The sequence below is a fragment of the Theropithecus gelada genome, chromosome 3 (assembly GCF_003255815.1).
Source record: "Theropithecus gelada isolate Dixy chromosome 3, Tgel_1.0, whole genome shotgun sequence".
NCBI classification, from domain to species: Eukaryota; Metazoa; Chordata; class Mammalia; order Primates; family Cercopithecidae; genus Theropithecus; species Theropithecus gelada.
This window is the reverse complement of record NC_037670.1, coordinates 25,739,055-25,753,706: the sequence shown is the minus strand read 5'-3', so window position 1 is coordinate 25,753,706 and position 14,652 is coordinate 25,739,055. Positions and strand designations below refer to the sequence as shown.

The following is a 14,652-nucleotide window of genomic DNA, read 5'->3' as shown; positions in this document are numbered from 1 at the left end:
TTACTTAATTCTCATTGTCCATAAAGAAACAGGACACCAATTTGTCAGGTGAAATAATTTTCCTAGTGTTTAGTTTTGAAGGAAGGTGGGCTGTAATATTAATTGAGTGATGGAGTAGAGAATAATCTCAGCAGTATTCTTATGCATAGCAAAAAACTCCCTGAAAGCACAGTTTTGAGTTTCACAAATACGTTTTTTGTGAAGTTTTCTCATGAAAGCTGAGAATCTGCTGTCAGTTGTTTTTCAGTGAAAGCACTTGTACGGGAGGGTGGGAGTGGGGAAGGTAGTATATTCTAAGCATGTAGCTTTAAAAATAACATTTATTGTGTTTTTCTTTTATTGTAAACAGAACACATTCTCATGGTAGAAAATTTGGAAAATACAAGAGTTTAAAAAGAAGAAAATAAAAATCACCAGTAATCCAACCACCTTGGAGAATACCGCTGTATTAACGTTATGCAGCTTTTAGATGGCTTAAGCCGTGGATAAACCGAGGCTATCTAGACTAGAGGAATGGATGGGCTTGACAGAGTCTTCCATCAATACCACTGTCCTCAACGGGTTCTGACAAGAAATGAGCTGCAAGTGTCTTTAGGTTATTGCTTCTGGCTAGGTCCAGAATTGCATTTATTTTGTGCTGTTTAAAGGTGAATTTGTATGCTTTCAAGATCAGATGAATAGGTTGGTAACTTGGCTAGCCTCTTGTGAAAATTGAGGTGCCTATCTGAAATATTGCTTGGCAGAAGGTTATCTATCCACTTTCCACCTCTGAGAGCTGAGAGGCAAACCAGGGTGTTTCTGCTCTCTTTCATGAGTGTTGAATACTAGACACACAAGGAAGATCCTTCTAATACCTTGCTGCAACAGGAGGTGAATCAAAGTAGAAGTACAGAAGCTAGGTAGCTTGGTGAGGTAAAGGCCAAGAGCAGCTTGTGGATCTATCCTTGTACCTCCCTGCTGATGGTCTAGCTTGTGGTTTAATACCATCTACATTTCACTAGAGCCAGGTCAGCAGCATTGAGAACCCTTTGTTTCTTACTAGGCAATCACCAATATGTATTGGATGCCTGTTTTATGCATGAAGTGTTTTACCACACTGGTTTTGCTGGCGTTTCCTAGCTCCTCACATATTGTCTGTGTGATTTGCTCAATATTGTAGGGATGTTTTCAGAGTCCATAGTATATAAAACTCATAGTATATATATGTAAGTCTATAGTATAATATATATATATCAGGTGACTAGATGGTGTTACTTAAGGAAAGAACACGTTGCCAGTAATTCAGATTTGCCATTGACACAGGAGGACCCATGCCTGAGAAAGACTTTTATCTGAGTTACTGAGGTTGAGATGTTTTGAAGCTCTCAAGCAGAGGGATGCTGGATCTGCTGTGGGAATCTGGCTGAGCAGCTGCAGGGACAGCTGGGGGTAAAGCACCTACCCTTCCCCAGTTTGGTGAGGATGCACTCCTCAGCTGTTCTGCAAGGCCAGACTGCTTATCTGCTGTAATTGAAGCAAGAATTGAGATGTCCAAAGAGGACAGAAATGGGACAATTTAATACTAGAAAAGAAAGGAATAAAAGGGTTAAAGTCTTGAATGCTAAAACTTCTGAAATACTTAATCCTAAAAGATTAGAAAATATAAGTTGAAACTTCAAATGAAAAAGAGATTCAATTTAAAAAAGAGAACTTTGGTAAGATTAATCTTTCAAAGGGTAAAAATAATAATACTGTATCTTACAACATGGTTATCACTGTTCTGAGCACTTAATGTGTATTAACTCGTAAAACCCTCACAACTGTGTGAGGTAGGTGCTACTGCCTCTTTACAGATGATGAAACTGAGGTATAGGGAGGCCAAGCAAAGTGTCTGAGGAGTGGATGTGATGGAGCCAGAATTTGAACCCAGGCAGCCTGGATGTAGTCTCTACTATTAATCACTATGGGAAAGTGGTGATAGAATAAAAGGGAATGTGAAAGTTGGAAAAATTAAAAAATAAATGGTCTAAATAGTCAATACACGTTTATGAGGAAATGATTATCCTTCCAGGACATGTAGATTAAAAACTACGAGTTTCTTGTTTATACCCATCAGATGGACAAAAGTTTAAAAATCTCATAATACCAAGTGTTTGAGAGGATGTGGAACAAAGGAGACTCTCATATTCAGCTGGAGAAAGTGTAAATTGGTACAATCACTTTGGAGAGCAATTTGACAAGGTGAAGATGTGCATACTCTGCAATCCACTTCTAGGCTCATATCCTCTGAACTCTCAAATGTGTACCCAAGAAGATATGTATACGCCTTCATGATAGCATTGTTTGTAAGACTAAAGAAATGGAAACGACCTAAGTGGCCATCAATAGGGGAATGGATAAATATGGTATATTCATACAATGGAATTCTATATGGCAGTTAAAATGAACACAATGTTGAGTGAAAAAGCAAGTTGCAGAATGATTTGTACACTGTGATGCCATTTATTAATGTTTAAAAACATGCAAAACAATATGCATATATACAGACTGTGTATTAACAATGTTTAAAAATGCATGGGCGTGTTAAACACCCGGGGAGTGGCTGGGGAGAGGAGGAGGGAAAAGGGATTGGAGTTGGGAGGGATGGTACACAGTGGATGTCAACTGTAACAAACTACTACAAAAAGAGCTGAAGTAAATATGGCAAAATGTTAATTTCTTGCTAAGGTGGTATACCATTGGTAGGTACATGGGTGTTCGTTTTGTTAATGATGTTCTCTGTACTTTTATGTATACTTGAAATATTTGATAAAAAGTGAAACAAAATGTGATTAAAAATGCACATGAGAAAAGGAACAGAAAACAAGAACAGTGACCACTAAACATCAAGGATAAAATAGTGAACAGTGATCTTGAAAAGAGAAATATAAGTATTGTAAGGCCAGTTGCAGAAGTGTGAAGTGTGTGTGGGGAAGCCTGAGGTGAGGTATATATGGGGAAACAGATGCTTCATTCAAACATGGTGGCAGTGGCAGTGATGATTTTAATGCCGAAATAGTCATGCAGTTTGTAAATCCAACCACTTTTGGGTGAATATAAGTTAGGCCAAGAGCCTTTCAAAACCTTTCCGGTCCTGCGAATGTTGCGCTTGGAAAACACAGGAGATGGGGTTGGCGTGAGGCAGGGGTTGGGGAACTGTGCTGCCTCCTGCACCGCCACTCCTGCCGCAGCCTCTCCCCTTCAAATCTTCACACTGAGGATTGTGTTTATCCCAGGACACGTGGCTTAGAAGATGAGATGTCCATTTTATTCTGCTCCTTCTCAAAGTGTACTTTTCAAATACGAGTTGGTAACTATAGGGCATTTGAGAGCGATCATTGTAATTGAAGTAATCAGAACTTTTCAGTTTAGACAAGAATCTAGAGAAAGGAATTAGGCATATCTGTAGCTTCTGCAGTTCCAACAGCTGATGTCATATACATAATTAGACTTTGCCCACTTACTATTCAATTCATTCTTGTGGACTCATGGAAAATTCAGATTCTTTGGTGGGACGTGATGAACTGTGTAAGGGAAAATGTTAAGTGGAGAAAGGGAATGCTTAGCTTGAATGGTTTTTGCGTTGCTTTGGAAAATCATGTATTTTTAAACTTGGTGTTTACTTCAACTGTTGGTATTCATTTAAGTACCCATCACATGGTACTGCCTTCCATCAGATCCCAACTGTGATTGGTAGCAGACAGACAGACATTAACTGACTCCTCTCTCGTTGCTTTTTTCCCCCCTAAATTTCTCTAAGACTAGAGATATAAAGCACTGTATGTTTCTGTGAGAATTTCACAAATTTATGTGTGTGTGTGTTGGTTTGGTGAATTATTCCTCACTCTGCCCTCTGGTGTGTTTTCTTTATTTTTGCTTAGAAGCCACTGAATTTGCTTTTGAAGAAAATATTTACTTTTTTCAGTCTTATTTGGGGTGTACCCCCTTTAAAAAAAAACAATAACAAATGCACACGGTAAGCAACAGAGTAGGAAAAGGTACGCTCGCCCACTCTGACCCATCCTCTGATTCATCTCTTCATATCTTTGTGTATTCTCATAATATTTTATGCCTATACAAGCGCTTATGTTGAACCAAATGAAGTGGCCATTTTTGTAAGTCAGAATATAGGCAGTTTTATTTGGTTTAATGTAATGTATATGTCTTTTTCTTTAAATGGGTAGGAACGTACTACGTACGCTGTTGTACGTCGTGGTTTTTTTTTTATATTTAAGTCTTGGAGCTTGTTGTGGATCTGTATATAGAGACCTACTTTGTTCTTCATGTCTGCACAGTGTTTTCCTGAATGGATTGCCCATGTAATCCATTAGTTCATATCATATTAGTATATAGTTTATATGTATGCTTAGTTTATGTTAGTATATAGATTATTTTATTTACAGTGTTAAATTATAGATTTATTAGTATGTAGATTATTTTCCTTTTAAAGACTATATATACCTATACAATGATTATCTTTTTACTTATGTTTTACACTCAGGTTCAAATATATCTGTAGGACACATTTCTGATAAATTTATTTCACTCAGTTGAATGAAAGAACATATCATTTTAATTATAGACACTAACTTTTTATTTAAAATGTATGTTTATTCAGTCCATGGTTATTATTCACTGCATATTTGTCAGTGACTGACCTTTATACCTGAATCTTGCTTTTGTTCCTTAGTTGGAAGATCTGGAAACTTGGGGAATAGTTGTTATTTCTTTATTGATCTGGTCAGGTCCTGAAAATAATTATAATTGAGGAAAAAAGCAATATCCCTTATATGGCTTGCAAAATTCTTGCATACTTTTTATGGTATGGTTTGAGAGAGTCAATAAATAGCATCTCCTTTCCCTTCCAAGTCCAGAATCGGTTAAAAGATGGATGGAAAAGACAGGCAACTAGTGATCAGATACTGCCTTTATTACAGATGCAATTGGAGAACAGGCCTTAAGTCTGATAGTCAAGGGGCTGGTTACTACTAGGTTGGTGCAAAAGTAAATGTGGTTTTTAGAAGTAATGGCAATTACTAATTGCTTTTGCACCAACCAATAATTCACCCACAGTCAGACAGAACAGGACTCTTGGGAACTTTAAGCCTGAAAGGAAAGGGAATCTGGTGTTTTAGATTCCAAAGAGTAAGGCCAGGTACAGTGGCTCATGCCTGTAATCCCAGCACTTTGAGAGGCTAAGGCGGATGGATCACTTGAGGTCAGGAGTTTGAGACCATCCTGGCCAACATGGTGAAACCCCATCTCTACTAAAAATACAAAAATTAGCTGGGCATGGTGGTGCATGCCTATAATCCCAGCTACTTGGGAGGCTGAGGCAGGAGAATCACCTGAACCCAGGAGGCAGAGGTTTCAGTGAGCTGAGATAGTGCCACTGCTCTCCAGCCTGGGCGATACAGCGATACCATGTCTAAAAAAAATAAAAAGGATTCCAAAGAGTGAGAAAAAGAAGAGGCAAAGCCCCACATATGATTAGTGTCCCTCCCTCGCCATTAGATAAATTATTATTCATCATCTGGGGATGTTAGCCAAGGGTGGAGAGAGGAAAGAGTTCAGGAGTAATTAGCAAATCTACATGGAAACTAGGGGAGAGGGAAGGGAATAAGTGTTCTTTACAAACATCACCTTTTAGGGCAGAATGTAGCATATTTTATATGCAGTAATGAGGAGGGGCTGGAAAAATAAAAACACTTCCCCATGTAAGAGCAATAAGTTGGAGCACCTGTACTAGAACTCTGTTTCTTACTCTGTTTAATACTCTTACCGTGTCACACAGTCTTCAAGCGTAAATAACTGTTTGCATCTTGAGTCTTGTCCCATTTTCATACATCTCTTGTGCAGGGAATTGCTGCTACCAAAAGTCAAACCTGATTATTTAGACCCTGGGCTGCAGTGTGGTCTGGATAAGCAATAGCATCATGTAATTGACTATGCCCACTTTGCCTTAATTGTAGGATGTGGTCATATGCCAGTAAATGTGAAATTTTATTAGCATTAATTGCATTCATATACTAATATTGTGATATCTATAATATATGCTATTATAACAATGCTGTTTGTAGTGCTGTATATTATAATAAGTAACATTCAGCATTGATTCAACAAATATTGGGGTTCTGTTGATGGATAATGTCAGAAATGAGCAAAAACAGCCTCTGTGTGTCAGACAGTGGGCTGGCATTGTGAGGGCCTGTATTGGGAGGAATTTGTTGCATTTGTGGTACTGGTAGTTGCTAGATGGACTGAATACAGAGGAGAGGGTAGTATGGCCATAGGCTAAGCCAAGGAGGGCCTTGTAGGCTATGTTAAGGCTTTTGGCATTTAAAAGCAATAAGAAAGTAAAGGATTTTTAAACTGAGGAGAGAGCATTAGTACTTAAAAAAAAATTGAGCACAGTGAAAATGGATCTGAAGGGGATGTAGTGGATGTAGTAGGAGGCTATTACAGTAGCCCAGGCCAGAGATGATGGCTTCCAGCAGAATATTGACAATGGAAATGGAAAAGTGGAAGGATTCAAGAGTTTAGAGGTGAAGTTGACAGAAGTTGCTTGTGGTTGGTGTTGGAACGTGAGAGTGAAGGCGGTTGGAACTATTGTGACGTTTCTGCCTTAAGTAGCATTATGGATTATGGGCCTACTCACTCACATTGGGATTGCTGGAAGAGGAATAAATTTGTAGGAAGTAGAACTGCACTTCACTCTTAGACACTGAATCGAAGTACCTTTGAAGGCCAGGCGTGGTGACTCACAGCTGTAATCTCAGCACTTTGGGAGGCCAAGGTGGGAGGATCACCAGAGTTCAGGAGTTCGAGACCAGCCTGGCCAACATGGCGAAACCCCGTCTCTACTACAACTACAAAAATTAGCTGGGCGTGGTGAGGGGGCTGCCTCTAATCTCAGTTACTCAGGAGGCTGAGGCAGGAGAACTGCTTGAACCTGAGAGGCGGAGGATGCAGTGAGCCAAAATTGCGCCATTGCACTCCAGCCTGGGCAACAAGAGCAAAACTCTGTCTCAAAAAAAAAACAAAAACCAAAAAACAAAAACCCAGTGCCTTTGAGGCATCCAAAGTGCAATGTTGTATAGGTAGTGAGTTATATGGGTCTGGAACTCAAGGGAGAGTTTGGACGGGAGACATGTTTGGGATAGTTAGCCTCCATGATTTGAAGTTGTGGGTGAGATTGCTTACAGAAGTGTTTCTCAACCTGGACTGCACTTTGGAATCACTGAACTTTGACAAATACCACCCACCCCAGAGATTCTGATTCGATTAATCTAGAGTAAAGCTTGGGCATTGGGCTTCTAGGACCTCCCCAGGTGGTGTGCAGTCAAGGTTGAGACCCAATGGCCTAGAGAGAACCTAGGCTGAGACTAGGAGAGGAATCAGGATTGAGCCTTGAACACACATGACCAGTTGGAGAAGGATGAGCCTGCCCAGGAGAGTATTAAAAGGTGACCAGAGAGATGGAACGAAGACTAAGTGTGGTGTCAGAAGTAAGTAAAAGAATGGTCAGCAGTGTCTGTTGGCTACTGAGAAGCCAGTTACAGTGGAACTTAGATTTGGCAACATGGATGTCATTCAGTAACCATAGGGAAAGCTGTCAGTGCTTGGAACAGATGCCAATTAGATGGGGTTGAGAAATGTGAGGAAATGGAGACAGCTAGCATAGGCAGCTTTTAAAGGTATTTGGGGAGAGAGAGCCAGTGTGAGTCTCTTTAAATGGTAAAGAAAACTTACCTTATTCAAGAGTTCCAGAAGAAGGTGGTGTGCTAGGTTGTATATTCAGTGGCTCAACAATGTCATCAGAGACTTAGATTTTTCCAGCCTCAATGTGTGACTTGGTCCTCAGGCTGTCCCCTCAGAATGAAGGATGGCTGCTGTAATTCAGACGTCTTCAGCAGAAGAAGGACAACTTTGTCTTATGTCCTTTTTAAAAAATCTTAATACACATGCTGAAAAGTATACAAGTGTTAAGTGTAGATAGAATTTTTGGAAGTCAAACAACTGTAACCAGCGCGCAGATCACAACCCCGGTACCCCAGAAGTTCCTCTTGTTCCTCCTCCTAGTCATGACCCACCTCCTCCCCCAGGATAACTACTAGCCTGGCTTCTGGTGGTTAATTTTGCCTGTTTTAGTGCAATATAATGAAATAATATACGATGTGTTCTTTTCTGTTTGGTTTTCAGCATCGTTTTTGAGATCCATATTGTTGCATGTAGTTGTAAAGTGTTCATTGATTGCATGAATATACCACATTTTATCCATTCTATTGTTGATGGGCATTTGGGTAGCTTCTTGTATTTGGCTTTTGCAGATAGTATTGTTGTGAACATACGTATTCATTTCCGTTGAGTGTATAATCAAGGAGTGGAATTGCTGGAACAGAGGGTATGCTTATATGCATTTAGCTTTCCTGTGTGATTGTATCATTTTGTACTCTTAGAGCAGCATATGAGTTTCAGTTCTGTGCCCTCACCAACACTTACTATTTTTCATCTTTTATTTTAGACATTCTGGTGGGTGATGGTGGCATACCACTGTGATTATAATTTCCATTTTCATAAATTGATTAAGGATATTTCAGATCTTCATAAGGTTATTGACCATTTGGATATTCTCTTTTGTGAAGTGCCTGTTTAAGTCTTTTGCTATTTTTTTCTCTTGAGTAGAATGCCTTATTCATTTTTAGGAGTTTTTCTTTTGTATTCTGAATACGAGTCATTGGTCAGATATATGTATTGCAAATATCTTCTCACACTCAGTGGCTTGCCTTTTCACTGTCGGTGTTTTCTTTTCACAAACAAGTTACTAATTTTAATGTAGTACAGTTTATCGGTTTTTCTCTATGATAAGCTCTTTTTGTGTTCTGTTTATCGTCTTTACCCATTCAAAGGTCACCAGATTCTCTGTGTTTCGTCTAAAGGTTTGATTGTTCAACTTTAATGTACAGATCTGCAGTCCATCTGGATCTGGTGTTTGTATTTAGTGTGAGATAGTGTTCAAGATTCATATGGGCCAGAAGCAGTGGCTCACGCTTGTAATCCCAGCACTTTGGGAGGACAAGGCAGGAACTTTGACAAATACCACCCACTTGACAAATACCATTGCTTGAGCCCAGGAGTTTGAGACCATCCTGGGCAACATAATGGGACCCTGTCTCTCCAAAAAATTCAGAAATTAGCCAGAAATTAGCTAGGCATGATGGCACATGCCTATAGTACCAGCCATTCAGGAGGCTGAGGTGGGAGGAGTGCTTGAGCCTGTGATGTCAAGGCTGTGGTGAGAGGGACTAGCACTGCACTCCAGCCTGGGTGACAGAGCGAGACCTTGTTTCAAAAAAAAAAGAAAGAAAAAAGAAGAAAAGATATGGATGTCCAATTGACCTAGTACCATTTATTAAAAGAGTATATTTTCTCCATGTACTGCAGTATTACCTTTGTCATGAATCAGGTGATTATGTGTAAGAATCCATTTCTAGTTTCTTTAGTCTATTTTGTTGGTCAGGTTATCCTCATCTAGTTGGGTTTTTTTTTTTTTTTAATGTAACCTTTTAGTAGGTATTGATATCTGGTAGTATAAGTTATCTAGTTCTTCCTTGAAATCTCTTTAATAGTGATGAATTAGCATAAATATGAATGTGAAATGATGAACCAGCAAATCTTAATCTATGTTGAAAAAAGTAGGTGAATAAGTCAGTGAGTTGGGTACCCTGAGGAGATAGGAACAGTTGAACAAGTTAAATGGGACAACCTAGGTTATAGTGGGAGTTGGATACCTGAATTAGTGATTGAACAGTTTGAAGTTTGAACAGTTTTGAGTGATGCTAAGTTCCAGGGGTGCAGTGATGGGTGGCTGAGTTGGGCTAGAGGTGGAAGTCATTGAAGATAAGGAAGCCAGGAAACTGATAGACTGTGGTATGGATCTGTTAGCACTTGATAGATTATGAAAGTAATTTAATAATGTATCTAATTTAATATCTACCTCAGAACAGTTAGAACAGAATTATTCACATTTTACAGATGAGAAAAATGGGCCCAGAGATGTTAATAACTCCCTAATAGCCCCAAGAAAATTAGTGATTAAATTAGACTTAACCCGGGTCTTATGGTCTAGCTTCCATGCTCTGTTCAGTGTAGCTTAACTGATGTTGTGTGAAAGACCTGGTAGTGATACATCTGGAAAGTCTTACTGACATGCAGAAATAGTACAGAAAAACGTACAAATAAGAACGTTATAGGCTGGGCATGGTGGCTCACGCTGTAATCCCAACACTTTTGGAGGCCGAGGCAGGTGGAGGCCGAGGCAGGTGGATCACAAGGTCAGGAGATCAAGACCATCGTGGCTAACACGGTGAAACGCTGTCCCTACTCAAAATTCAAAAAATTAGCCGGGTGTGGTGGCATGCACCTGTAATCCCAGCTACTCTGGAGGCTGAGACAGGAGAATCACTTGAACCCGGGAGGCAGAGGTTGCAGTGAGCCGAGATCACGCCGCTGCACTCCAGCCTGGGCAACAGAGCGAGACTCCATCTCAAAAAAAAAAGAAGAAGAAAAAAAAAAGAATACTATGCATAGATACGATGTTGATGTGTGCAAGAAATACTTCAGAAATATTAAAAGTAGTTATTCCTGGGTAGTTGTGATTGTGACTCTGGGTGACTTTTTCCCTTTGTTTTATTTTTCTGTATTTTCCAAATTTCCTATAATGGACGTATATTATATGGATTTTTAAAAATTAAAATTATCTTTTGACTAGATAATATACATGGAAAATTCACAAAGTATACATATGCAAGATATAATACTTTTACTAAAAAAGAGTGAAAAATTTTAAATACTTAATTGTTTTTCTTTTTAGAAATGCACTCGGTGATGGAAAGAGAGCCACTATTCTGAAGAACACTTGGCCAAAGGTAGGTTTCTTCTGTATTTTACTTTGAGCAAATAATGCCATACAACATTGTGAAAAATCTGTTTACCGGGTGTGTTTGTTCATAAAAATGCTATATGAAATGACATAGAGCTCCAGAATGTGAAAGGGCAGTCATGAGATCCATGATCAGCATGGGGACCCAGCCACAGCAGTGACAGGCTGTGTGTGAGGACAGGCGGCCTGTGGGCATCTTGAGCCTTCGGGGTGCCTTAGTGATTGAGAGGTCGTCTATGCATATTCTGGGTGGGTGTGCCTGAGTGTGAAAAACCACTTAAAACTGGGAAGGAACTGTAGGAGGCTGTCTTTATAGGAGGCAGGAAAAGGTTTCTTAACACACAGTGCACAAATCAGCAGTGAAAAAAACCATCTTGATATATTTGGCTATATCAAACTTAAAAACTTGTGTATGTCAAAAGCAACCATAGATGAAATAGTAGTTTGAGAGGAGATAATTTGCCACATATATAACTGGTAGGATTTATAGCCAGAATATGCACATAATTCCTAAAGTAAATAAGAAACCCAGTAGAAAATGGGCCAGTAAAACAAGTAAGCATTTCACGGAAGAGTAATCCTGAATGGCCAATAGAAATAAGAAACTATTTCTATTTCCTAGTAATTAAAATTGTAGGGATTTGGTACACAGAAAAATGAAACCAATAGTACAGAATAGAGGGCCTCCACACAGAACCCACTATGTGAGTAAATTTTACAGTGTCATATTGTTTGAGTCCTTCAGATTGGCAGAAATTAAAGAGGCTGATTGTCCTCAGTGTTGGTGGGTATGTGTAGTAACAGGAAGCCCCAGTAAACTGGTGGGAGCGTGATTGCTTACAACAACTGAGGGAGCATTATGATAGACAGACTCCACAGTTACTTGGTTCTGAGTGTGTGTACCCTAGAAAATTTCTAGCAAATATGCACATGGTAAGATATACAAGGTTGGTCATTGCAGCATTGTTTTAATGGCATACTACTGCAAATACCTACATGTCTGTTGATAAAGCAGCAAATAAATGTGGTATTTTCACTTGAGCAAAGTTGTTACTCTGACCTGTGTGATCTGTCCCCGTCTTGAACACTTGTTATTTCTCCAACCTCACTCCTCCTGTTCTGTCCCTGGTTCACTTTATGTTGGCCCTTGGCATCCTCACTGTTCCTTAGACATGCCAGGCCCACTTCCACTTTGTACTTGCCCTTCCCTCTGCCTGGAATGCTTTTCCCCAGAGCATTGGCCAGCCCCCCTTTTTTCCTTTCAGTTGGTATTGAAAGGACTCTTCTCAGTGAAACATTCCCTGGCCACATTACTAAAATGCCAAACACCTCACTTCCTATCCATTTCTTATCTTCTTTCCCTGCTTTACTTTTTTCCTCTTTGGACTTACCATTATTGAATACATGATATCTACTGTTAGAGTTATATTGGCTATTGTGTATGTCTTCCAGTATAATATGAGCTCCACAAGGAAAGATTTTTTTGGTGTTTGGTTCACTTCACTCTTGAATCCAGACTGTCTAACTAGCTGCCTGACACTTAGCAGGCGCTCATTAGTAAATAATTGTTGACTTAGTGATTGAATGAATCAAATAGTAGATTGCAGTTGAATTAACTGGCTTATCAACATTTATGGATTTTTAAAAGTGTTAAATGAAAAAGTAAAACATTGGCTGGAAAAATATCTATCAAGTTCATGATAGTGTTTGCTTCCGGGCAGTAAGAGAGGGAAAAGAGATTGGAGAGGGTGCAAAGGAGATTTCAGCCGTATCTGTATCATCAGAAATAGTTTTATTTCTTTCATTAAAAAATCAGAAGCAAATATAACAAAATGTTAACAGTTAATTCTGGGTATCTATGTATTAGTCTCTGTATTTTCCTAAACTGTAAAAATCTCCATTTTTTTTTTTTAAGTGAAGCTTTAGATGCCAGGCGTGATGACTCACACCTGTAATCCTAGCACTTTAGGAGGCCGAGGTGGGCAGATCACTTGAGGTCAGGAGTTTGAGACCAGCCTGGCCAACATGTGAAACCCTGTCTCTACAAAAAAATACAAAAAAATTAACTGGATGTGGTGATGCATGCCTGTAGTTCTAGCTACTCAGGAGGCTGAGGCAGGAGAATCATTTGACCCCAGGAGGTTCAGAGGTATCGGAAAACCACAGCACAGCTCTAAAAACTTCTCCATTTCCAGGTGTAGGAAAGACGATGACTTGGAGACTGTTACTGCCTTCAAATATTTTAAAAACATGAAGTTATTTATAATGAATGACATTTTTTACTTTATCTGGCACAAAATTATTATATTCTCTGTTAGCAAAATATAACAAAAGTTGAACTCTTTCCTGGGGGTACAGAAATTTCTTAAGCAAAAATATTGATCCTTAGTTATTGTAATTATTTGTCTATTTATAACTTTTCACTTAGCTCATTAGGTAATTTTATTTCCTGAGGTACTAACATTTTAAATTTATTTTTCATTGGTAGGGACCTAATCTAATATTTTAAGTAATGAATCAGTTTTCAAGCAAAATAGTGTTCCTTGCCTGTTTTCTTTAACTTAAGCATATTTTTGAGAAAAAAATAAATTTATCTTTTTGGAACAGGGTCATTATCGTTATTGTGATGCTCTTTCTATGCTGGGGGAATATGACTGGGCCCTGCAAGCAAACATAAAAGCTCAAAAACTCTGTAAAAATGACCCTGAGGGAATCAAGGATCTAATTCAGCAGCATGTAAAGTTACAAAAACAAATAGAAGACCTACAAGGTATTTCACCTAAGATTCTTTTGCTTACAGTCTAATTGTCTTTCAGACTTTGGAAGTTGGGTTTCTTGTATTAACAGAGGACCACAAATCAATCCTCAGATGATTTATCCTTATTTTATCATGTTATCTTGGTCATGGCACTTGAGTTTTTCATTTCTATCTGTGTAGAGTTACATGTTATCCATTAGGTAATTATAAATGATTTGTGCTTTTTATTTGAAACAGACAGCAACTAAATTGTTATTATTTGTTCTTCTGTAGAAAAAAAAATCCCTTTCAGAAATTTTGAATAAAATAAAAACTTTTTGAAACAAAATTATTTAAAAATACTTCCTTCATTACTAAAGTTATTTCCTAAAGAAAAGACCCTTCAGTAGAGCTGCTTGATGCTTCTGCACTGTTTGTGCTAATTCTATAGTGTGCTGAACATATGTATATGTAATGTTTTTTATATATATAGCAGAAATTGGCTGTGCAGGCTAGGAGTTGTAGATTTTCATTCTGCCCTTGTTTTCTCTACTAAGTCTTTTTGCTTTCTCCAATGCCTGAAATCCCTTAATCTACACTTTGAGTGTATGAGTCTTTCCTGCTTTTTCTTCTTCGGGTCGTACAATGCTGAGCTGAACAGCTCTGTTTGAGTGGCACATGTTGTTATCCATCATAACATGATTATATAATAAGATTGTGAGTTTCTTGAAGACAGGTACCGCCTCTGATTCAGATTTACATGTTGCTGTCAACTTGTCAGTGATCACATGTGATGGAATGTCAGACAAAGTTTATGTAACATTTTGTTGACACCATCCTAAAACTAAAGACATCTAGAAATGTAAAATTGCTTAGGTTTACTTTTCAGTTTTCTAAATTTGATGTTCCTTATTATCAGCTTAAAGTAAATTTGAAAATCTTTTAAAGTCTATGT

At 38.6% G+C, this 14,652-nt stretch overlaps 1 protein-coding gene across 1 annotated transcript in view; it reads left to right on the top strand.

The window, feature by feature from the left end:
* Nucleotides 1–14,652, top strand: part of TTC3 (tetratricopeptide repeat domain 3) — a 120,576-nt gene that overhangs the window by 24,571 nt on the left and 81,353 nt on the right. Inside the window, exons 11-12 of the mRNA XM_025378521.1 lie at nt 10,892–10,946; nt 13,568–13,730. Coding sequence (XP_025234306.1) covers nt 10,892–10,946; nt 13,568–13,730 — 218 coding nt within the window. The remainder of the gene's footprint in view (nt 1–10,891; nt 10,947–13,567; nt 13,731–14,652) is intronic.